Source organism: Salvelinus sp. IW2-2015, linkage group LG10, assembly GCF_002910315.2.
Source record: "Salvelinus sp. IW2-2015 linkage group LG10, ASM291031v2, whole genome shotgun sequence".
Taxonomy (NCBI): Eukaryota; Metazoa; Chordata; class Actinopteri; order Salmoniformes; family Salmonidae; genus Salvelinus; species Salvelinus sp. IW2-2015.
Genome location: NC_036850.1, coordinates 21,823,468 through 21,849,039, shown reverse-complemented (window position 1 = coordinate 21,849,039; position 25,572 = coordinate 21,823,468). Strand labels below are relative to the sequence as shown.

Below are 25,572 nucleotides of genomic sequence, written 5' to 3'. Positions count from 1 at the left end.
TGCTTTAACAAAGTACTGAGTAAAGTGTCTGAATACTTATGTAAATGTCCTAAGTGAAAAATGTATTTTTCCCCCATACATTTGCAAAAATTTGTAAAAGCTTGTTACTGCCTTGACATTATGGGGTAATCAATTTTAGAATACTGCTAACAAAATGTGGAAAAAGTCAAGTGGTCTGAATACTTTCCCGAAGGCGCTGTATTTAGCCTCAAAATTAAGTATTTTATTGTGAGGCTAAAACAATGACAAAACAGTTGCATCCATGAGTTTAAAAAATAAGTCAATTAAAGGTCTGCCAAAGTAAAAACCTGATAAAAAATGTATTTATATGAATGTAGTAACTACAGAAATTGTTTGTTCACTGGGAAATGAATATCTAACTAGGCAGTGACAACTGTGTGGAGTTTGTGACAGCAACTGAGTTTATTACAGTATCATAGAAAATATAATCCTGGCATTTAATATGATCTTCTATGCAGAAGAACACCTTACCTTCTAACGACGCTAATGAGCGTCAGAGAAAAACAGAACAGGTTTTAATAGTTTGTAACTCAAACCATTTGGACTCCATACGTTTTTGTAGAACAGACGAAATCAAATGGTACAACCCAGAAGTCCGTAGCTCAAACAAACACTGTTTAGAAGTCCAAAACACACCAGCGATAAGGTGGGACTCATTGGGTTAAGGGTCAGTTTACACTTACTAATGTTGCGCGGGTCAGCTGTTTGTTCACCCGCCCTCTATTGCTAAACCCGACCGCCCCGCGGTTATACCCGCAGGGTCTGCAGGTTATGAGTCAAACAGCATTTCACCAACACACTATAAAAGAGATTACGATAGGAAGGCGATTATGTACTCCATTACCTGAATCAAACAGCTTACCTGGTTGGCAGATAGAGGCCCGTGCTGAAACTCCCAAATACTTGAACCTGTAACAAAGGCAAAAGCGTTATTCATTGATTTCACTTATCAATCAGATAAGCCGAGCTATACATTAGCTTTGAACTGATACAATGGCAGGTATTTAGTTAGAAAATAAAGACATTATTTGATTTGACTTCTGTCAAGTCACGTGATATACTGCTCTCCTGTGACAACAGTCTGATACTTGGGGACAGGTGTCAACTAAAGCAATAAAAATATAATCTTCATGCTAAATGGGGAGAGTCTAACGTGCATCAACTTATTTCACCTTTTATGCAAGTCGGTGCAGTCATTATCTGACAACCATGCAATGTTCTTGGGGGCAAAAAATGGGAACAGAATGTAGTTATGAGAAATTAAAAAATTATGCTTTAAACACTAACAGTTTGGACAAAAAATAAATGAAATAAGCTTTTTATTTAATGCGTCCAGATTCCAGACAAATATCCCGCTTTATCTGAGCTTTGTGAGCATTAACCAATGTCACGTCACATAACAGTATTTCACATTGGTTCTGAGGGCTCAAAAATAGCCTTTGCCTAAGCCTTAAACCAGCCGTTATTCCCTTAAACCTCCCTCCTGGGCTGAGGTCCTGCCTGAACCGACCAAGAGGGTTAAAGCCTGGGCTCCAATCTGCTTACTTGAGGTACATTAGGCAGGGCATGTGATTGTGATGTGGGTGGAAATGAGAGGGGTGATGGATTGCCACTGTGTGGACGAGTTCCAATTCCAGTGAGGGGGAACACACATCCACACAGGTCCCCAAGGTGAACTTAACTCATGGCTCGGCTCTACTGTATAAAGAGCTAGTGGTTGTCACTTACATTATCGAGAGACGGAGTGAAGTTAGAGAGGGAGAGAAAGACATGGTGGCCGCCTCCTAGACTAATTATTCAGCTATCTGGTGGGTTCACAGTTGTTCAGTTCACCCAGTCACAGACAGGTCTCGTATTGAGTGTGTGTAAGAGGTCAGGTGATTGCTGGGAGTCTTAGTCCTGATCTTGTTGTGGACAGGATATTAACTGCTCTCCTGCCTCAGTGGATAGAGTAAGAGGTAGGAGAGGTACCAGGAACAGCAGTGGGCTTTTCTGTCTAGCTCAGGGATGGGCAACTGTTTTACATTTCTTTAGATCAATTCCTGTGATACTACACAATTTGCCATGGGACAGAGAAAAATGTGCAGTTTCACAGCAAATTCCCTGTAATTCTACATATTTTGCCATAGGGTGAAGAAATTAAATGTTTTTATATGATGTCTGAGTGAGAGTGACTAACAAAATCTATGGGGGCCCCCCGGTTGGTAATTCGACCATGATTACTACAAGATAGCAGGCCACTAGACATTTTAGCTGACATGGGCTAATTGAGTTACTGTCAGTGAGACATAAGAGAACTGCTGATGTAMAACCACATTTAGAAATTGCACCTTGTGTTTTCTACTATTCCAACTCAACAGTAAATTGAGACCCAGACTGAGTTCCTAAACTAAAAAAGTGATCCGCGGGCCTAYAAAACAGCAGTTGTCCATCCCTGGTATAGCTTGTAAAGCTGAGAGCAGACACACACAGCTCTATCAGCAGGCTCAAAGTCAGCAGGAATAAGGACACCTGGAGCACTGTAGATTACAGGCCAAAATATAACACAGCAGGGAGATAAGAGCGGCCCGACCAGGCGCTTTCACAAATGGCTGCTGGTCACACGCCCCACCATATACGGCCTGTCTTTCATCATCATTACAGCTCAGCCTATAGGGAGAGAAAATCACTCTCTCCTACAGAGTCACGACTCCTTTCAGACAGCTATAGAGCCAGCCAGAGAAAGACTAGAAAGATGTAAAGACAGCATTTCTACATAGAGCAGCAAGTTCTCATGCTGTCTCTGGCAATGAGGGGAATTTGTATAATGAGGGAACAGGAGATTGTGAGAATCTCAAGCAGCTTGCCGTGTGGATGAGGTCTGTCTGTGTTGCTAGAAACCACTTCAATTCCAAACCTTTGCTCTGCCTGTCACTTCTAGTAGTTGTTGTTGGCTTTTATGAAAGCATGAACTCTACATGGTTGCAATATTTATTTGAACGATGACCCGTATTAGCCTGGGCCCAGATCTTTTCAACTATGTTAAAGTTTCAACAACCAGAGGAGTTTGCTGTAAATCAATAATGGTCAAACAGATCTGRGACCTGGCTAGACCTGTATGGGCTTAGGACTGGAACTGTAGCGATGTGAGTGATTCTTACGTCAGCAGTGGGCCACAGGTCTTTGATGACCCTCTCGATCCTGTCCACCACCTCCATCCTCATCCTTTCCTCCTCCGCCCGAGGAGACATGTGCTTGTAGAAGTCATTGATCTCCTCATGGAGCCTGCAGAACACAGAAAACAGTGTTAGGGAGGGAGCCAGAGACTGAGCGAGAGAAAGAACAAAAGGAGAAAGTAGCATGTTCATGGGAATAGTAGGAGAGTCTGCAATAGATCAAAAGACACTGACAAAGATTGATGGCAGAATATATTGTAAGAGAAAAATCTAAATAACAGGTCTACAATACAATTGATGGGGTCTACAATACATAATTTATTATGCCAGTCAATGCAATTTGTAAACAACTTTCACCAGTAGCCCGCTGAACAGCCACCAGAGACAATTACCCCGACCTACCATGTAATGGAAATGGTGAAAAAAAATMCAATTACCCTGCCCTACAATCTAATGAAATAGAGAAAACAGAAATGACACTTCCTCAAACACACTAGGCGTTCGTGAGGAGTTAATTGCAAAGCATCATCATTACATAAACTGGCTTCTTTACTGGAGGCGTGTTATGTTAAAGGCTAACTGCCAACACCTGTGTGCCAACAAACTGTAATCAAGTAGCATCTACTGAAGACGGGAAGAAATGCATTAACTACAGCATTATGACAGACAGGCTGACGTGTGAGAAARGATCACAAAGCCACCATAATGCAATACATCTACACCTTTGGTACAAATCATAGGGCATATTCCCACTGTTAGGGGTATGGACCAGTTCTTCACTGGTACCAAAGCAGTTGGCATAAATGTAATGTCCCTTCCCTAAGGTAAAATTAAATAGTTTGGGAGGACAATGCTAATAAGTACAAGTGTTGCTGTCCTTGAGTTAAAAATGGGTGCTTAAATCAACAAATCGACTTTACTAAACAATAAACAGGGCCGCTTCCCTTCACCTTGGCCCCGATAAGTCAGTCAGGTAAACTTGGTCCTTGACTGGGTGGGTATGAATGCCAGGGCTCGTTTAGGGAGACCAGAAACTGTGCCAACTGTCAGATACATTACACAATGGCATAGAGACAAGACCGTGACTGGGCCAGTAATTGACTGACTGGGGTTATTTCTGCCTGCAATTCACCCTGCTGTCTGWCTATTATTAAAGCTGCAGATTGACCAACACACCCACCCACAGGGCCTAGACCAGAGGCTATATCAATAACACTAAAGACTGGGTCACACAAACATTCACACGTGGTACTGATTGCCGCCCACACACACACACAGTGCGGCCTAAGCCAGCTGCCACCTCAACCTTTGACCCAACCAACACACGTCCTTGTTGTTCCAAACTCTACTGGTTAGCTCTTGTATGTTCTGGCCAGTGCTTAGTGTGGGGACAGGAAGCGGAGCAGGAACAGAATGGAGAGAAATCAAGCCAGTCAAAGGGGATCGGAGCAGACAACACGTGGACACKAGGTCTAACACTCAGTGACCAACCAACACAGTAAGGCCGTAGGGRAACTCAGTCATCGGAGGATAAAATACTTATTCTCTTTCCTTATCTTACAAAGGAAACTCTACTAGCTTGAGTTGAATAGCAAGCTGCACAAACAGCATTATGATTGTGAGTAGAGCAGAGGCAGCAGTCCTGTTGTGTGAGCAGCTATAATGTGAGTGAGCACCACATACTGGAGGGGGTGTACTAGAGGCCAGGACACCAGAGGGCTGGGCTGGGGCTGTCGTGGACTGGGATTGGAGCAGGTCACTCTGCCCTGGCTGCCCCTTTACTGGGTCTGCTCACACACACACAATCCCAGTCACCCACAGGGCCATGTAAACACAACACAGTACCCAGCCAATGACAGGCCTGCAGCACAGCTTCCTTTGGCAGGAAAATCAAAGAGAGAGTGGGAAAGAAATGGTAGATACTTCTGAGCTTGTTTAGCCAAGCTTGTGTGCCTGAGAGGGCTCAGCTGTGAGGAACACTAGTAGCTACTGTAAACAGCCTGATTCAGCCTGCTTGTCATTTGCGTTTCAGGGTTTTAGATAACAGTCTTCCCTGGCGCTTACAGTAGTCTGTGTTTCGCCTAATCCTCATCGACACCCAGACAGACATTCCTGGTGTAGCAGCCAGGAGTCCAACTGAAGGGCCCTGACCCGGTTAAACCCCAGCCGACAGCCGACCCAATCACCAGCCTGTCTGTTGGCCCAATCTACACAGCAGTCCAGCCAGCCAGACAGTCATGCCAGTTCAATGCCATCAGTCCCTGGGTAGAAGTACTCCTCCCTGATGTGATGATACCAGGCCTTTCAAGCTACATCACTGCAGGTGTTCATCCTCAAACAATGATCCCTTTATATTCACACAGAGGAGTGTATCACACAGCTTGTAATATAAACAATAGGCTGCTAAACTAATCTAACTTCTACACCTTTCCTCACCCAAGCACCAGCCTCTCCCATTTTAAGTAGGCCAAGCTAACGCCTCAGGGCAGGCCCGGTAATTGTGTGTGAAGACACCCACCATGAGGTTCCCTATCCTGAGGTACCATGAGCTGTTTTTCTGGACGGGCCAGGGCCTCACATTACAGTGTATTCTGAGGTGACTGAAGCGGAGCACTATGCAGGGGATTCCTTCCTTCTCTTTCTATTTGTCTCTTCATTTCTGNCAGGGCCTCACATTACAGTGTATTCTGAGGTGACTGAAGCGGAGCACTATGCAGGGGATTCCTTCCTTCTCTTTCTATTTGTCTCTTCATTTCTGATGTTGGTCAGACTGACATGGGAACAGGAGTTGAAGTACCTTCAACATGTGACACACCCACCCACACACACACACACACAGCAACAGGCCCAAAGATACGCTCCGCAGAGGCAACCTGGCTGACAGCATTCATCACGCCCAGCCAGTCACTGCACCGTGAACACACCTAGAGTCAACATAGCAAGGTATGACTACAGTGGGAACTAGTGATGGGGGAAAAAACATCTAAATTAATGACAGATTAAATTCTGATTATTTTGAGGAAGTGTATACTGGCTACAGCGTCTCAACATGGCCAAACAGTACTATTGCCGTTTGTTTTTCAAGCAAAGGTGTTAAGAGAATGTGAGCACATTTGTTCGGTTTGCCGCCAGCTGAACTGAAGCATGCTGACGCCTTAAGTCACTCCATCGAGAGCCACCTGTAACAATAGAGGACAGGGGAGTGGGCCATTCTCAGACATACGCACAGGAGGGAAGCAGTCTGGTACTGGGTCAGGAGATACAGCCATCAGCAAGCCATTCATATAGAGTTCACATATAGCCATTAACTTGGACACGTTCAATTCAACTGACTGACACACACGTCACATATTGATATGATGCACACGCACACACACTCTTCCATACATACACTCCCACAGGAAGTCCATAGTCAAACCTGTGTCACACGTACCACACAATGACTGACACACTTATCGGGGGAGATCAAACAAATCTCTCACCAATTTGGAGGCGATGGCAATAGAAATGTAATGTAGTTGTCTCACACTGCCAGCCTCCTACACTGTGCTTATAACAAACAAAAAACTGTGCCAGAGTCAGATTCATTTCAGAGAGTCAGCCTAAGTGTAGGCTCTCTATTCCAGCTCAGACCAGTGGTGCTGCTAAGTTTCATTTCACAGCAGCAGTGTCTGACTGGCTGTCCGTGTGAGAGGAGAATGGGTTTCGTTTCAGGGTTAAGCCACACCGTCTCGTCACCCAGGGAACCGGCTTAGACCAGGGGGAGCAGCCCAGTGCTTTTGGAGCATGTGAAAGAAACAAAATCGCTGCTTCCTGAAACCTTCTGGATCACATTACAGATAGCACAGCCTCAGCCAAAGGAACAGAACACAGACCCTTGGCACTTGGTAAAAGATAATACGCCTGCCTTAATCATATGGAAATTGTGTAATCGCCTCAGAGCGAGCAGGGCTTCCAGAGAGCTGAGCCTGGAGAGAGCAATTAGGCTTCACACCCAGCGAGAGAGGTGCTCCTGTGGAAGGCAGAGCAGGACTAGGCAAACCCATTTGGGAGCCCTGGGTTTAGAGGAATGGCTTTGCAACTGAAACAAGCAACATCTTTTCCAAGATATAGATACTGTAGTTTACTACTGAGCAGCAAGTGCCAGTAGGTTTCTGAGGTGGCAGAGTGGAGAAGCATAACATCAGGGTCTCATCTGCAAGTTCACTGTTGCAGTGGAAGACTGGTACTGCTTATTGACCAGCTGCTCAGATGGACTGACAGTATAAAGGTGTGTGAGAGTCAGAGGGCAGGGCATGTGTCTTGAGTTCAGACACAGGCAGTAAAAGACAGAGGAGGGAAATCTAACTGGCTGCCAAAGTGCCTTTGAGAAAGGAGAGGGTTCGCTGGCAGATGGCTTTTCGAATGTGCAAGGCCAGCCCCCTGGTTTAGAATGGCCTCCACCGAACAGCATTAGAGCAACCAGCTATAAATACTGCAAAAGAACCAGGGACAGAAATAACAGGGTACTGTACCATGCCCATGTTTCATAGCGCTGCCAGAAACAGTGAGAGACATGTCATCCAGCAGGCATTCTCTTCACGTGAACCTGCAAAAACTTTCCTCACTCACTGCTTATTAGGCAGTCCCTCTGTTGGCAGTGCTACATGTGAAAATATGCCGCTCACACAAAAACATGAGTTGGCTAGCCTGTGAGTGACAGGGCCAGCAATACGCATAGTCACACACACACACACACACACACCACACACACACACACACACACACACACACACACACAGAGGAAAGGATGTCAACCCAAACCACACACTGAACATAAGGTGTCCAATTCATTAAGCTTTCATCAATGCCTGACTTATCCTCCAGCAGCTACGGTGGCTCAGACTGGCTACCATAACCAGAGGATTTGAGTTAAGACAAGCGAGAGCTACGAGGACCCCAGTTGTCCCTGATTGTTAGTGACCTGCTTGGCCTCAGTGGAGTTATCTGGCACACACTAGCTGCGGTATGAAACCATGTGTTTAGTGCTGCAAAAAAAGCTCCCGGCACCACAGGCTCCAAAACATCTGTGTGCTGGAAGTCCAGCCATAAACACTAGACTACACTTATATTACACCATCCTCTTCAATTAAAGCCCTAAGGCTCGATCCACCATAACATCTAGGTCTATATTCAGCAGTACAGAGGCCCATGGACGGACACAGACATCAAAAGAACAATCTAATAAAGATCAATTGGGCTGCAAGATCTTGGGCTACCAAGTACAATCTGCAGACACAATGCTAACAGATTTGAGCCATTAGCACTAGGCTAAACATTAGTAACAAAGAGTCTAGTCTACTCAAACTTGTGTGTTTGGTCTAAACATACTGCATGTCATGTCCTCTGATCTCCATGACAATTTCCACTTCATCTCTGAGCTCACAGGCTAGACTCCAATCACTGCATGACCCTAGTCTGCCTGTCAACCAAGTCCTCATGGCTCCTCCCACTTGAGGCCTTTTAAAAAGAGCCAGGATGCAACATGTGAGTGGCAACCTATCAGACAAGCATAGAGATCTGTGGTATACAGGTTGCATATTGAGTTCATCAAGACTGGAGTAGAGAAAAAGAGCACACGGTGTGCTTTTCATCATTAGTCACATGGCATGAAGTGACCTGTACCTAGGTAGGTCTCTCTTAATCTGCCTGGTTGAAAAGCATTTATACAGGCTTATGAAAATGCAATTGCCAGAAATGTTTAAATACATATACTTAAATACAGCGAAAAAAGATTTCAAACATCCAATACTTTAATAATTACCATAATTTGTACAACAGAAACGGACACCAAACACAGCAGTCTCCAATTGAAACTTATTGTCAAACAGTATGACAGTCACAAAAGAAATAGGATTGTCTTTCAGTATTGATTTTGTCTGGGCAGTACCAAAACAAGAAACAATCTACCTAACTAGCTACCCCCTGTTCATATGCTGTTCAGACTACATTAACTTGACCGGCTTTCAATTGGCCAGAAGGGGAGAAAATATCAAAAAATTCCTCTTTAAGCACACTGGGATGGCTGAGATACGGAGGTTTCCCCACATGTGTGGTAGAAGGAAGGGTATATTACCCACAGTCTAAAGGACCAGCAGCATGTATAGCTCTCTGCAAGTCCTCGCCTCACCACCTGGCTGTATGCCAGAAGGGGGGCACGACAACTGCCTTTTCTCAATTAGGTTTGTAAGACATGTCAAAGAATAAAATTATAGTAGCGTGTAATTTTAAACTGCTTGCATGCTTTTCTCCTTCAAGAAAAATAGCTGATTCAAAGGGGGTGTGGCAGATTTCAAAACTTTCCTGAAGGACTCCGGTAGGATACACTTGTTTCCTCGCCAAAAGGAGCCTATCGAGGAGGAGTAGCACTCACGTGCGTAGACATGAAGTGCTTGGAAAGGCTGGTAATGGCTCACAACACCATTATCCGAAACCCTAGACCCACTCCAATTTGCATACCGCCCAAACAGATCCACAGATGATGCAATCTCTATTGCACCCCACACTGCCCTTTCCCACCTGGACAAAAATAACACCTACGTGAGAATGCTATTCATTGACTACAGCTCAGCATTCAACACCATAGTGCCCTCAAAGCTCATCACTAAGCTACGGATCCTGGGACTAACACCTCCCTCTGCAACTGGATCCTGGACTTCCTGACTGGTGCCCCCCACATTGGCTAGCCGGACTATCTGCATTGTGTCCCGCCACCCGCTCTTCTACGCTACGCTACTCTCTGTTTATCATATATGCATAGTCACTTTAACCATACCGACATACTACCTCAATCAGCCCGACTAACCGGTGCCTGTATATAGCCTCGCTACTGTATATAACCTCGCTACTGTAATTTTTCACTGTCCTTTTTACTTATCTATTGTTCACCTCATACTTTTTTTTTTTACTTAAAAATTGCACTGTTGGTTAGAGCCTGTAAGTAAGTATTTCACTGTAAGGTCTTCGCCTGTTGTATTCGGCCACACGTGACAGATTTTGATCACTTTCCAAGTTTGTGCTTCCCAGTCAGGGACTTGGGGAAGAAAGCTAATGAAACATTTCCAAAACTAGAGATTACAAGCCTGAAAAGGCTTTACTTTATTTAGCTTTACATGTATATATTGTGAAATATATGTTCATAATGCAAACTCAGTAACTAAGCATTGTGAGCAGAATAAGAACCAGGAGTGTGGGAGACAGAGCCTGGTTGTGACTGTGATCCAGGCTGTACAGTAAAGGTTGGGGTATTAGAGTAATCACTAAGGAATGTCCTTATGCAAACAGTGTGCTTCATATTACTATAAATGAGGATCAGCCTGGCTAAGACTTTGCTCTGGGCTCTTGCATGTTGCTAGCCTACACTTGTCAGGCACGTAAAAGAGGGGGAAAAACACACCTCTACACATCAGCCTTTAAAACAACACCCCACCCACCTCAGGACTTTTCTCTAACTTAAACGAGTAAGAACTGCATTTCTGAAATAGCTCTATGTCACACTAAGAATATATAAACTAATTGGTCAATATGTTTTTTCAAGACAGACCTGGTCCATTATACTTAGACTAATAAACAGAGGGGACTCAGGCAAAACAACAATGATAAGAAAATGCACCAGGATGGTTGTAAAGCAGCACATTTCATTTCAGCGTCACGTGTCTGGGGAAATAACCTCTGTCATTATAGAGAAAATGGTTACAGTAACCYAACCTCTATATCTGCTTTGTACCAACTTGACATATTGATCATAATCAGTAAGCTATTATAGCCAACCTATATGAAAGACAGAGTGTACCCGGGGCTCCCGAGTGGCACAGCGGTCTAAGGCATCTCAGTGCTAGAGGCGTCACTAGAGACTCCAGGCTGTATCACAACCGACCGTGATTCGGAGTCCCATAGGTTGGCGCACAATTGGCCCAGCGTCGTCCGGGTTAGGGATTGACCGGGGTAAGCCGTCATTGTAAATAAGAATCTGTTCTTAACTGACTYGACTAGTAAAATCAATCAATCAAATGTATTTATGAAGCCCTTCTTACATCAGCTGATGTCACAAAGTGCTGTACAGAAACCCAGCCTAAAACCCCGAACAGCAAGCAATGTAGGTGTAGAAGCATGGTGGCTAGGAAAAACTCCCGAGGAAGGCCGGAACCTAGGAAGAAACCTAGAGAGGAAGCAGGCTATGACAGGTGGCCAGTCCTCTTCTGGCTGTCCCGGGTGGAGATTATAACAGAACATGACCAAGATGTTCAAATATGACCAGCAGGGTCAAATAATAGTAGTCACAGTGGTTGTAGAGGGTGCAACAGGTCAGCACACTGAAATAAGGGTTAAATAAAAATACTAGAGTTCAGACTCTACTAACAGGTCTGGACCTTTATGGCTGGGAGGGTATACTTGCCCTGTAGCTACACGGTTACTAACAAGTCCCACTGACTATTCATCGCTCAGCTCTGTCAACTCTCAGGCCTTTATGTATGGAACACTTCGAGAGAAGGGGAATAGTTTAGTCTCCCTATACATGTTGTGTACTATGGCTTTAAGATACATGATGTGCATAACATTAGAAGCCTCCTCCCTAAGTTTGCTTTATTCACTGCTTTAGCACACTCCGCCAACCCTGATGTCCTAGGCGTGTCTGAATCCCGGCTTAGGAAGGCCACMAAAAATCCTGACATTTCCATCCCTAACTATAACATTTTCCGACAAGATAGAACTGCCAAAGGGGGCAGAGTTGCAATCTACTGCAGAGATAGCCTGCAGAGTTCTGTCATACTATCCAGGTCTGTGCCCAAACAATTCAAGCGTCTTCTTTTAAAAATCCACCTTTCCAGATACAAGTCTCTCACCATTGCCRCTTGTTATAGACCCCCTTCAGCCCCCAGCTGTGCCCTGGACACCATATGTGAATTGATCGTCCCCCATCTATCTTCAGAGTTCGTACTGTTAGGTGACCTAAACTGGGACTTGCTTAACACCCCGGCCATCCTACAATCTAAACTAGATGCCCTCAATCTCACACAAATTATCAAGGAACCTACCAGGTACAACCCAAAATCCGTAACCATGGGCACCCTCTTAGATATCATCCTGACCAACTTGCCCTCCAAATACACCTCTGCTGTCTTCAACCAGGATCTCAGCGATCACTGCCTCATTGCCTGCGTGCGTAATGGGTCCGCGGTCAAATGACCACCCCTCATCACTGTCAAACACTCCCTAAAACACTTCAGCGAGCAGGCCTTTCCAACTGACCTGCCCTGGGTATCCTGGAAGGATATTGACCTCATCCCGTCAGTAGAGGATGCCTTGTTGCTCTTTAAAAGTGCTTTCCTCGCCATCTTAAATAAGCATGCCCCATTCAAAAAATGTAGAACTAAGAACAGATATAGCCCTTGGTTCACCCCAGACTTGACTGCCCTTGACCAGCACAAAAACATCCGGTGGAGTTCTGCAATAGCATCGAATAGCCCTCGTGATATGCAACTCTTCAGGGAAGTCAGGAACCAATATCCACAGTCAGTTTGAAAAAGCTAGCCTTAGCTTTCCTAAACATAAATGTGCTTCCTGTAGCACTAACTCCAAAAATATTTGGGACACCAAAGCCCATGGAGAATAAGAGCACCTCCTCTCAGCTGCAAACTGCACTGAGGACAGGAAACACTGTCACCACCGATAATCGATCATTTCAATAAGCATGTTTCCACGGCTGGCCATGCTTTCCACCTGTCTACCACTACCGCGGCCAACACCTCAGCACCCCCTGCAGGCTTCTCAAATGACTGCCTCGCCTGGTTCACCAACTACTTCTCAGACAGAGTTCAGTGTGTCAAATCGGAGGGCCTGTTGTTCGGACCTCTGGCAGTCTATGGGGTGCCCCAATGCTCAATTCTCGGGCCGACTCTTTTCTCTGTATATATCAATGAAGTCGCTCTTGCTGCTGGTGATTCTCGGATCCATCTCTATGCAGACGACACCATTCTGTATTCATCTGGCCCTTCTTTGGACACTGCGCTAACAGACTTCCAAACGAGCTTCAACACCATACAACACTCCTTCCATGGCCTCCACCTGCTTTTAAATGCTAGTAAAACTATGTGCATGCTCTTCAACCGATTGCTGCCCGCACCTGCTCGCCCGACTGGCATCACTAATCTGGACGGTTCTGACTTAGAATATGTGGACAACTACAAATACCTAGGTGTCTGGTTAGACTGTAAAAGCTCCTTCCAGACTCACATTAAGCATCTCCAATCCAAAATTAAATCTAGAATCGGCTTCCTATTTCGCAACAAAGCCTGCTTCACTCATGCTGCCGAACATACCCTCGTAAAACTGACTATCCTACCGATCCGTGACTTCGGCGATGTCATTYACAAAATAGCCTCCAACACTCTACTCAGCAAATTGGATGCAGTCTATCACAGTGCCATCCGTTTAGTCACCAACGCCCCATATACTACCCACCACTGCGACCTGTATGCTCTCGTTGGCTGGCCCTCACTACATATCCATCGCCAAAAACTACATATCCATCGCCAAACCCACTGGCTCCAGGTCATCTATAAGTCTTTGCTAGGTAAAGCCCCGCCTTAGCTCACTGGTCACCATAGCAACACCCACCCRTAGCAGCACTCCAGCAGGTATATTGCACCCCAAAGCCAACACTTCCTTTGGCCGCCTTTCCTTCCAGTTCTCTGCTGCCAATGACTGGAACGAATTGCAAAAATCTCTGAAGCTGGAGTCTTACATGTCCCTCTCTAACATTAAGCATCAGCTGTCAGAGCAGCTTACCGATCACTGTACCTGTACATAGCCAATCTGTAAATAGCACACCGACTACCTCATCCCCATATTATTACTTACCCTCTTGCTCTTTTGCACCCCAGTATCTGTACTTGCACATCATCTGCACATATAGCACTCCAGTATTAATGTTAAATTGTAATTATTTGCACCTCTATGGCCTATTTATTGCCTAACTCCCTACATTTGTACACGCTGTACATAGATTTTTCTATTTTTATTTTMTTTTGTGTTATTGACTGTACGTTTGTTTATGTGAAAGTCTGTTGTTTTTGTCGCACTGCTATGCTTTATCATGGCCGGGTCGCAGTTGTAAATGAGAACTTGTTCTCAACTGGCCTACCTGGTTAAATAAAGGTGGGAAAACGTTATAAGTTGCAGGTTAAATAAAGGTGGGAAAACATTATAAGTTGCATCTGCCCAGCCGCTCCTCTTTAAAGTGGGGCAGAACACACTGATTTCACCTCGCTTTTCCACAGTCATTAAGAAATAGATTGCGACTTGGGGTTGTGGTTAGATGTGGGTCTGTTATGTTTGCTATATGTACTCTGATATTTATCATTGTTTGTTCCTATTCCCCAAACAGCCACCCTATTATGACTTTAGCTAAAGGAATAAATTGTGTTTGTGATGCCAAAGTTTGCTCACATAAGTGAGGATGTGCGAGTTGGAAAAAACCCACGCTGTTTAATAAAGAACAAGTCTTGTTCCTTCAACATAACATTGGCGACGATGTCTTATTGTTGTCCCATGTAAAGAAGTCAGAGTAGATCTGCTGTCTAAAGAAATGGGTGGATTTCTTAAATCTCACAAATCTAAATTTGGGAAAATACTGACTATGACCAAAAGTATACTATTTACACCTTTTACTACATTTGGAACTAGAATAGATGCTTCTGACTATTATATCAACCAGATAATTGTTTTTTCGGTTTTAATTGCTACAAATTGGCAACAGTGAAACAGGCGAGAAATACCAGGATTAGTTAGGCAGGCTTAGCATGACAGTCAGTAACATGTCAACTATCAAGAAAAGAGTTCTGCATTGACTTGACTACCTTACCGAACAGTACTCGTGCTTTTAGCTAAATGTCAGTAGGATTTGAATTTTTGCTTTACTCGTAAGCGTAGCGAACACATGCAGATGTTGGCAACCACGAGGTAGCTAGTTACCAAGGTCATAAAACAAACTACTGGAGGTAGCTAACTAGCTAGTTAGTTGACTGTCCCATTGCCTTCGACTGACCTTAGCTGGTTAGGAACGACCCCTAAAATTACGGATAATGACGCGTGACGGTCAAATCGGCACGCCTAAATATGGCTATATTGTCTAACCATAGGAATATGTGCGCTCACTTCAGCCAAGTTAGCTGGCTGGCTAGTTGTCTAACCAACTAACGTTAGTGTGGCATAGATAGATCACGTTAGCTAGATAACGCGTGGTTTATAATTAACTCGTAACGTTATATTAGCTAACTAACGTTACTTGTAGCTGGTTTTTATTTGGGTAATTTTGTTTCTTACCCCAAGATTCCTTCAGAGTAGTTCTTGACTTTCCATGGTGTTCCCGTGTAACCACAGCCTCCGGTCTCGAGGCTACTGTTGAATCCATAAGTGCTAGCCTTGTTGTCTCTTTTCCTTTTGTTGGGGTGTCCTGAGACCCCAGAGACCCGAGTACACACTTGTCCCCCTGCGCTGCCCCTCCCCAACGATGAACGGTTGTTGTGGTTGTTATTTGCTTCCAACGGAATAAAGTCTCGTTGTTCGACTACATCTCTGTCTTTCGTTGAGTTGGACATTCCCTGGTTCCGGGGTTCGCTGTTAGTGACAGCTCCGTTCTTGCACGAGATCACGTTACCCAATGTCCCGTTGATGTTCTTTTTCGGACTGAGGCTTGACGTGCTTGACAAACCACCCGTGTTACAGTTGTTATTGAAGTACAGATTCCCCAGTCCTTGAGTTGTTTCCCAAATCTGCATCCACAGGCTGTTGGCTGGCCCACGTTGTTCTGGCTGAAACCAAGCGATTCTTGGATCCATCAAACGACACTGCAGACACACTGCCCCAGAGCAAGGCTCAGTTCGTGTAGCTAAAGCTAGCACGGTAGCTAGCTAGCTAACCTCACTCGTAAGCTTCACAGCGGACTAACGTTAGCTAGGTAGGTTACTTCAAATTGCTATAAAATATCTAAATCTGCCATCCATGAATTAAAACGAATATATATTATTATACAGTAGGAGACGTATGGATGTTGGCAAAGTTTCGATTCAAGAATAAAGGAAACGTGCGCCTTTGCCTATCGAAGCGATTCTGACCCTTTCCTTCTGATCGTGGGTCCTCAATGGCGGACACTGCGCAGCCGCAGATGCGTACAGAGTGAAATGGTGATTCGAAAAGGGCGGAGAAAGTGTAGTTCTTACGCAAGAGCAGAACATGTTACTTGTTGCGTAACAATGGGCGATTGATGAATTATTTTCACAGAACATGGGGTACACACACTGAAATAAATATGTGGGAGGTTTGTAATAAAAAAAAAGCAAAAATAGACCGAACTTCATGTCATGACAGGACATTCTATCCATCAGGCTGATAAATTTAAATTCCATTATTTCAAAGTATGAAAGCAGCATATCAAAGTGGAGGCAATATACCAACAGCAGTGCCTTCTCCCTTGTCAATGAAACCACCATTGCTGAACTATTTTCTAAATCCAAAACCACAACTTGCTCCCTTGACCACTGCCTTAGTTAAGGCATGCCTCTCTGTTCTCTGCCTTCTGGTGGTCAATATTGTAAATACATCTCTCACATCTGGCATTGTTCCTACTCGAACGGCTATAACTCCCATACTGAAGAAACAGGGCCTGGACCCTGAGATCCTCACAAACTACAGGCCCGTCTCAAACCTCCCCTTCCTCGCCAAAGTGCTTGAGTGGGAGGTAGCATCACAAATCCAACAGAACATGACCTCTCATGGTCTTTTGGAACCGAACCAGGTCGGGCTTCCGGGCTATGCATTGCACTGAAACTGCCTTGGTAAAGACTCCCTCCCACTCCATGTCAGAAACTCACAATGCATACACATATTCAAGTCCACACTAAAGACAGACCTCTTCACACAGGCTTACCCATAGTCTCTGTTGTTTTAGCTTTTATCTTCTGTCTAATTCACTTCCTTGATTGGTCTGTCATGTTTAGTGTTCTCCGATGGCTAATATGTCATCATGTTTAGTGTTCTCCATGGTTAATCTGTCATCATGTTTAGTGTTTCTCCATGGTTAATCTGTCATCATGTTTAGTGTTCTCCATGGTTAGTCTGTCATCATGTGTAGTGTTCTCCATGGTTAGTCTGTCATCATGTGTAGTGTTCTCCATGGTTAATCTGTCATCATGTTTAGTGTTCTCCATGGTTATATGTTATGTTTAGTGTTCTCCATGGTTAATCTGTTATCATGTTTAGTGTTCTCCATGGATATGTCATCATGTTTAGTGTTCTCCATGGATAATCTGTCATCATGTTTAGTGTTCTCCATGGATAATCTGTCATGTTTAGTGTTCTCCATGGTCAATCTGTCATCATGTTTAGTGTTGTCTATGGTTAATCTGTCATCATGTTAGTGTTCTCCATGGTTAATCTGTCATCATGTTTAGTGTTCTCCATGGTTAATCTGTCATCATGTTTAGTGTTCTCTATGGTTAATCTGTCATCATGTTTAGTGTTCTCCATGGTTAATCTGTCATCATGTTTAGTGTTCTCCATGGTCAATCTGTCATCATGTTTAGTGTTCTCCATGGTTAATCTGCCTCATGTTTAGTGTTGTCCATGGTTAATCTGTCATCATGTTTAGTGTTCTCCATGGTTAATCTGTCATCATGTTTAGTGTTCTCCATGTTAATCTGTCATCATGTTCAGTGTTCTCCATGGTTAGTTTGTCATCATGTTTAGTGTTCTCCATGGTCAATCTGTCTCATGTTTAGTGTTTCTCCATGGTTAATCTGTCATCATGTTTAGTGTTCTCCATGGTTAATCTGTTCATCATGTTTAGTGTTCTCCATGGTTAATCTGTCATCATGTTCAGTGTTCTCCATGGTTAGTTTGTCATCATGTTTAGTGTAATGGTACTTTTACATACTTATTTTTATCCGGCTGATTTTCTTGTATATAAAATGACTTTGGGTGTACATTTTGGGTGTACATAAAATACATTTTATTTTATATTCTCGCTAAATATCAGAACAAGGTAATCAATTTACTTTCAGCAACCCAAATCATGTTAACTAAATCCCCTTGTAAATGGATGGCAAGTTCTGCTTTATTCATGACATCTCACATGATCAGTTGACACTGGGCCTGTCCATCTCATTTTCCATGACACCAGAGTCATGACATGGGGTCAGATCAATTCTTGTGTGAGAAGCACATGAATACTACAACTGGTCATTCCTAACATGGAGGGCTACAGTATGATAGTGTGTGACGTGAGAGTTGGTTGATAAATGTGTAAAATAAACCATAATATGTTCTGTCAATTTCTTTAAAATAGCGCACATTGAAAGGTACTTTTATACATAAAGTAAAATAATTTGTCACTATGTACCGCAACATTCATTCATTTAAAATAGCGCACATCTTTTTTGTACACATAATTATGTAAACACTCACTTACCAAGGACAATAGTTACGCATTTCAGTCAGAACGTTAAAACAAAAAGATAACCACCATGAAAATCTGTTATTTTGATGTTCAAGGGATAGTTCACTCCAAAACAATGATTTTTGGATTGAACAGTCCCTTTAATGAGGGTCTATTGTACTGTATATTCTGAGTCATTTCATCTCAGCCAGATGGTGTAGTAGTGTCAGGCTGCTATCATTTTTTCACCACAGTCTCCAAGTAGCCAATAAACCTTCTTAGGTTGACTTTGACGTTGTCCAGCACACACAGCTGCTCAGGGCTGTACTTTCCCTTCCCTTCTTTACGAATCTGCACATAGAGGACCGGAAACAGCAATTAAACAGATGACAACAGTGATTTGCATAAAGAATGCATACAAACTGTTCCTAGTGATGGGCTGCAGCTCTATTACCTTAGCCTTGAAGACGGGTTGAAGTGCCTTCAGAGCAGACAGTAAGTTGATGTTTTCAGCTGCTCTCTCTGCCTCATCTCCATCCGCAAAAACATCAAACAGAGCATCCAGGGCCTCTCCACAAACCACAAGGTTGGCATCCTTTGTTGCAACTTGGAGTAAGGCATTGCCAATCATCTATAAAAAGATATTACAGTGTTATTACATCATGGTCACATAGCCAAGATGGGTTAATAAACCATAAACATTTTTTTTAAAGAACAAAAATAGTTAATTCTGAAGTAATCATTAGCTATCTAAAACACATTTCATACAAAAAAACTAGGGATGAAAATAATAAGGTACCCGTAGAGTTTCAGCTGTCCCCTTCTCTTTAGCCAGTGTGCTTCCTGTGATGCCTAGGATGGCCAGAGCGTTCACTCTCACACTGACCACGTCACAGCGGGTCGCTGCCTCGCTCAGGCTCATCATCTGCTGGGGGGTCATACACTGGCAACACACACACAAACATAAACAATGAGTCATCCAAGAGACTTGTCGGGATAGTGCTGTGGTACTATATAAACTAACAGACAGATGACAGTAAGGCTAGGTAAAATGTACTTCAGAGGGAAACTCTCCTCTGCTTCAGTCAGCTGTCTTACCTGTGGGATTTTCATATAGGCTATGATCTGTAAGAGGGATCGTATGGCACTGGTAACTGCCTCAAGGAATTCCTCCTCCTTAGGGATCTCTGAGTAAGCAAATTAACCAAAAATAAATTATGAACGAGACAATTACTCTCCTTTTGTTAAGGTCATTGCTGTGAAAGTGAATCAACCTACCTAGTAAAATAAAGATTTAATACAAATAATGAAGAGATGGTACGACATGTAGATCTAACCAGGAGGACTGAAGACCAGCGTGGACAGGTGTTGTGCAACAGCCTGAAGAGCGGCTGCTCCCCCTAGGGACTCAGCGTCCATAGTAGACAGCATGTTGTGAAGGCATGTCAGGGCCCTGTACTGCACCCGATGCATCCTGGGGGGAAATTTATTTTAGTCAACTCCTAAAGGCAGGTAGCGATGTGGTAAACAAAGTGTACACCAGTAATGCCATTATAAGCCAGAAAAATGGAATACCTCTATCAACTGGGGCCGTACATTGACGCATATTGGTTCAGTGTTACTAGGATCATGACAAACCACTCAAATTATCTCGTGATCTAGTATATCACAGAATATCTAGTGTCTCATTCTTTTTAGGTCAAAGAAAATGACACCATGCTAGACAGATAATTACTTTTTCATCAAGATTTTCCAGGTGGGATTGTGACGACATACGTCCATGGCTTCGCTGCTGGGGAACTGGGTCTTCTTGAGAACCTTGAACATATAGACATGGATGGTTATCACCTTCATACAGTGTAGTGGCTATAACAGAGACAGTAGGAACACACATTAGCCTAGTACCATGACATTACTTATTTAATATTTTGCATGTGAAAACAGAGGGAACATAAAAAAAGACAAACATGAGCAGTGACGTGAAACAATTATGCTAGGTGAGGAAAGAAATCCCCCACACCTTCTCTGGGATGTTGTGGTTGATCAGGGCCCCGTGGACCTCAGCAGACAGACACAGTGGGGACAGGAGGCTGGTGTTCCCTTCAGAGAGGCCGCCAGGACACATCTCACTCTCGTCGCTGCTCGACGCCTCCTCCCACTCATCGTCTGACGGGTCTACAAAAAAAACACACAATGAGTCACAACAACCGACGTACACCCCAAGAGCAACAAAAGCTAATTTTAAATCCTAAATATGCATTTGAGCATCAGACACAAATAAAAATACTGTCCTCTTATCTATGAACATGCTCCAGACAGCTGTGTCAAACAGTAATGRAAACAAASCTCCCCAGGTCAGTACTRCTCTGCTGCCCAAACACTGCTGCCCACAGCACTCACCATCAGAGCAGCACATGTTGACGATGATCTCCAAGGACGTCTGCTGGGCTGTCAGCAAGGCCGTCGCCTCCCTCAGCTCCTCCTTGCCCCTCTGGAGAAAGAAAAGCAGACTATTGACACTGCAGCARGGACACAGCCACCTCYTACGTCCCTGAGKAAACCCTGCTRTGTGTCCCYCTCTTYYYSYSTSYKGWRMAMARMRSWRTMTCYCYSWGRGGAGGGCCACTACAGCTCTGAATACCAACTGCAATACTCTGTGCTRCTWYATCAATATTCAGCTGTTTCACAGCATTYAACAGTGAGGAGTCAGGTACGTACTCCAAATATTAAAAACTGAAAATGCAATACTCTTTACTCAACCCTATCACTTTGGATCTCTATAACCATAACTCAAAAGGGTTTGATGGGTTTGTTTCTGAGTGAAAAAGGACAGGACTTACAGGCAGGAGGTCAGAGAAGTCTTTATCCATCTTGGTTGCCTTTCCATTCCTCCTCAGTCCAACCCCCTCCTCCTCATCATCATCCATCTCCTCTACAGCCATATTCCCTACAGCTGCCTGGTGGTCATCCACGTTCCCTGCCTCTGAGGCAGTGGCACTGCGGGCCACCTCAGCCTGGCGGAGCTGGGGTATCAGCGTGCCAGCATCCAGCTCCAAGCACTGGGACAGGGTGGCCATCAGGGCGTTGAGGGTCTGGGCCTGGCGGGCCGTGGGCAGGCTGCTCTTCAGGTTCCACACTGACCCTGTCAATGGACGGAGCACAAAGCACACAATGAGCACTGGAATCAGACTAGTTATTTAGTTAGGCTATTAACAAACAGCTTCCAACCCCTGACTCTGACTTTAGTCAGAGAATGAATGCAGAGTGAATGACCGGTTGACATTGTGAGGTAAAAGAAATCTGTAAATAATGTGACAACAAAGATGTTGTAGCCATACCTGCAGCCAGTGTCCTGAGCAGTGTGTGAGCCATGTCCGCCTGTGAGGATAGCAGCACACTCTCTAGAGTCCCTAATACAGCATTGTTCATACTACACAGCAACTCTGCGTTGTCCTCAGTCACTGTGTGCAAACAGTGGGCTAAAGACAAAGGGGGAGCAGGGACTTACTACAAAATACATAATCAAGTCAAATATTTAAATGGTGAAAATGCTCATTAAAGTTGTGTGAAAATTGGTTTGATGAGACTAACCTGCAGACAAAGCCAGCTTGATGTTGTGAGTGTGCCGCGCCAGACACTGTAGGATAACATCCAGAATGCCTGCTTTGTTGAACACAGAGAGTGCCTGGCTACTGCTCTCACTGACAGACAGGGTGATAATTCAACAGGAGAGTATGGTGTGAAAGAACCATAGAAACATTGGCAAGCTAACAGAATTTAATACAATTTTGGATCTCTATGGGTAGGCTACTGGATGCATGTCCAGATCACTAGGTGGACCGACCAGCTGACATTTGTGTTACTACTACTGTTACTACTACATTTAGTACTTTTTTGTTACCAGAGATTCCACAGCAAGTTAACTGCTTCATTTGCGACATCTTCGACTGTGTTTTTATGCCCTTTTAACGAGAGGGCAGCATTGGTCTCAAACCCAGCACAGCACTGTGGAGAAATAGTACTGGGGTTTAGACACTTTGAAAACATCGGACCTGGGTTCAAATACATGTGTATTTGAGTATCTAGTATTTAATATACTTTTTTCTGTGTGTATTTTCAAATACACAGCCCAGAACAAGTACCTATATTTGAATGGTCATTTGTAAAAACCAAATAGGCTACCAAACTGCATTTGAGAGAATTTTCAAATTCTTATTTCAAATACTGTTTCCAAGTGTATTTCCAAATACATTAAAATATTTAACTGCTTGTCTTTTCAAATAAAATATAGGCCTATCTATCTTAATACTTACTTTGTGTGTATGTGAAAGTAACAGATGTTTGAAGTAGTATTTGAACCCAGGTCTGGAAAACATACAGCCCTATAAAATAGCTATGCATTGATGTGATCAAGGAATGGAGGTATTCAATTGCATTCACTTTTATAGGCCTATCTATCTTAATACTTACTTTGTGTGTATGTGAAAGTAACAGATGTTTGAAGTAGTATTTGAACCCAGGTCTGGAATACATACAGCCCTATAAAATAGCTATGCATTGATGTGATCAAGGAATGGAGGTATTCAATTGCATTCACTTTTCAGATATGCACACCATGAAATATGTTGTTCAAAATGTGAAAAAACATAACCTTGGGCCACACCCATAAATACATCAACTTTAAGGAATGATTTACGAGGGAAGGCCTCACCTCTCGAAGCAGAGCAGTCAGAGGAGTCATGACGTCCTGTTTCACCATGTCGTCACACACCTCATGACCCCCACAGGCACTCAGGTTCCTGATGTGAGAAGAACGCATCACTCAGTCTTTGAGCGATAACTATCACATCAGTGCCAACAGTTAATTGAGGTTGTGGTATTTCAAGAGGACTCTCTCAGTGTCTGTTTAGCAAGCCAAAGCATCCTTCACTTACCTACTTCTGTCTTACAGCACATAATGGCTTCAACAACCATCTACATTCAAATCTAACATTTAGCACACTCTCCGAACAATCTAGCAATATCTGATAGGCTTGATCCTCAGTCCAGACTCCACACCATCCCTCTCACATTGCTCAGGAGGTCTGTTAAGTGGCTAGTACTGGGTAGTGAACATTCCTTTGGGAGGCTGAGGGCTCACCTGAGTGCCCCTGTGGCAGTCTCCCTGACGGCCAGGCTGCGGTCCAGCATTAGGGGCCCGAGACGTCTCACCGCATCCCGCTGGAGGAAGCCTGGGATGGTCTGGCTCTGCTGCACCACGCGTGATATGCTGGCACAGGCAAACTCACGCACGTCTGCACTGGGACTCTGCAACTAAACACATACAGTATAAACAGGGGTTATTTGGATATTCACTTTTCATACCATCTGTGTTCTTTTATATTCCAGTTGTATWTGTGGGAAACACTGTTTAGTGGCACTGAACTAAATTTTACAATGTACTGAACAAAAATATAAAACGCAACATGCAACAATTTTACCGAGTTACAGTTCATATAAGGAAATGAGTCAACTGAAATAAATTAATTAGGCCCGGCCTAATCTATGGAATTTACATGACTGGGCAGGGGAGCAGCCATGGGTTGGCCTGGGAGAATGAGTTTTTCTCCCACAAAAGGACTTTACTAGAGACAGAAATACTCCTCAGTTTCATCTGCTGTCCGAGTGGCTGGTCTCAGACGATSCCGCAGGTGAAGAAGCCGGATGTAGAGGTCCTGGCCTGGTTTCACATCGCCTGCGGTTATGAGGCCGGTTTGATGTTCTGCCAAATTCTCTAAAACGACGTTGGAGGCGGCTTATGTTAGAGAAATTAACATTCAATTCTCTGGCAACAGCTCTGGTGGACATTCCTGCAGTCAGCATGCCAATTGCACACTCCCTCAAAACTTGATATATCTGTGGCATTGTGCCGTGMCAAAACTGCAAATTTTAGAGAGGCCTTTTGTCCCCAGCACAAGGTGCACCTGGGTAATGATCATGCTGTTTAATCATCTTCTTGATATGCCACACCTGTGGAAGGATTATTTTGGCAAAGGAGAAATGCTCTCTAACAGAGGTTTAAGCAATTTGTCAACAAAATATGCTTTTTGTGCATATGCAAAACTTCTGGGATCTTTAATATCAGCTCATGAAACATGGGACCAACACTTCACATGTGTTTATATTTTTGTTCAGTATACTTCTGTGAAATTGTAATTATTTTTTTTGGGGTGGGGGGGGGGGGCACATTTGAGCGTGAATATAAAAACGTAATAACACGTGTTTTTTTTGCATATGCGGGAAGATCCTTAGGAAGACATTTAATTTGTCTTATGGACACATTGGTGAACAACATTGACAGCACTGACTTGCAAGAATTTATAAAATAGAGTGCAACATATGATCAATTACACCGAAATAACAGTACTGTTGTCAAAACTTGGGGCTCTTACTTTCTCCAGTAACTCCCCAGTTGGAGAGTCGACTCCATCAAAGAATTCACCGTGGTCCTGTTCCATTTCCTTTACAGCAGTTACCGACAGTCCCTCTGCGTTGAACTGTGGACGTCTAAATTTGTTAGTCTTACTTTTGCCCATAGCTTATTTCGATTAAGTGCGAAGCGATATTGATCTATCATGTAGTAGGCTGTCACACTCTCACGTTTCGCATCATTTTAAGACATGTGGAACATCGGTGGAGATTCGTCTGGTGCCGTAAAATGGTGCCTACTCTCGCAAAGCAGAAGGGGTGTCGTATTTATGTCGCAAAGACGAGACCAGGACCTCGTTTTTACACTTTATAGATTAATCCTTCTACTCCCTTTGAAAGAATTATCGGTCTAACATGGCTGGAAAACCACAAACTAATTTGCAGTGAATATAGTTAAACAATGCTTAAACGTATGAATACAATAAAAATAAATGTAAAGACAATTACACACTGAGG

The 25,572-nt window shown here is 43.8% G+C and overlaps 2 protein-coding genes across 2 annotated transcripts in view; both read right to left on the bottom strand.

The window, feature by feature from the left end:
* Positions 1-16,351, bottom strand: part of tent4b (terminal nucleotidyltransferase 4B) — a 30,296-nt gene extending 13,945 nt beyond the window's left edge. The window contains exons 1-3 of the mRNA XM_023995717.2: positions 15,540-16,351; positions 3,162-3,285; positions 884-930 (exon numbers count right to left, since the gene is read on the bottom strand). Coding sequence (XP_023851485.1) covers positions 884-930; positions 3,162-3,285; positions 15,540-16,054 — 686 coding nt within the window. The 5' untranslated portion in view covers positions 16,055-16,351. The remainder of the gene's footprint in view (positions 1-883; positions 931-3,161; positions 3,286-15,539) is intronic.
* Positions 16,352-18,194: 1,843 nt separating this feature from the next.
* On the bottom strand, positions 18,195-25,354 carry LOC111969535 (HEAT repeat-containing protein 3). Its single transcript, XM_023995716.2, has 15 exons — positions 25,080-25,354; positions 23,789-23,961; positions 23,360-23,447; positions 22,550-22,653; positions 22,240-22,349; positions 21,987-22,127; positions 21,489-21,790; positions 21,049-21,139; positions 20,669-20,823; positions 20,384-20,466; positions 19,986-20,122; positions 19,747-19,835; positions 19,448-19,591; positions 19,103-19,279; positions 18,195-18,999 (listed from the first exon to the last, which is right to left on the bottom strand). The coding sequence occupies exons 1-15, from the start codon at positions 25,221-25,223 to the stop codon at positions 18,886-18,888; spliced, it is 2,052 nt and encodes a 683-aa protein (XP_023851484.1). The 5' UTR covers positions 25,224-25,354; the 3' UTR covers positions 18,195-18,885.
* Between the last annotated feature and the right edge of the window lie 218 nt (positions 25,355-25,572).

What these genes read in the sequence shown, in the direction of transcription:
- LOC111969535 (XM_023995716.2), bottom strand. Translation starts at nt 25,223, where the DNA reads ATGGGCAAAAGTAAGACTAACAAATTTAGACGTCCACAGTTCAACGCA. An exon ending in ACCACAACATCCCAGAGAAG is followed by an intron (nt 20,467 to 20,668) that starts GTGTGGGGGATT and finishes TATATGTTCAAG; the next exon opens with GTTCTCAAGAAGACCCAGTT. An exon ending in GGACAGCTGAAACTCTACGG is followed by an intron (nt 19,280 to 19,447) that starts GTACCTTATTAT and finishes ATCTTTTTATAG; the next exon opens with ATGATTGGCAATGCCTTACT.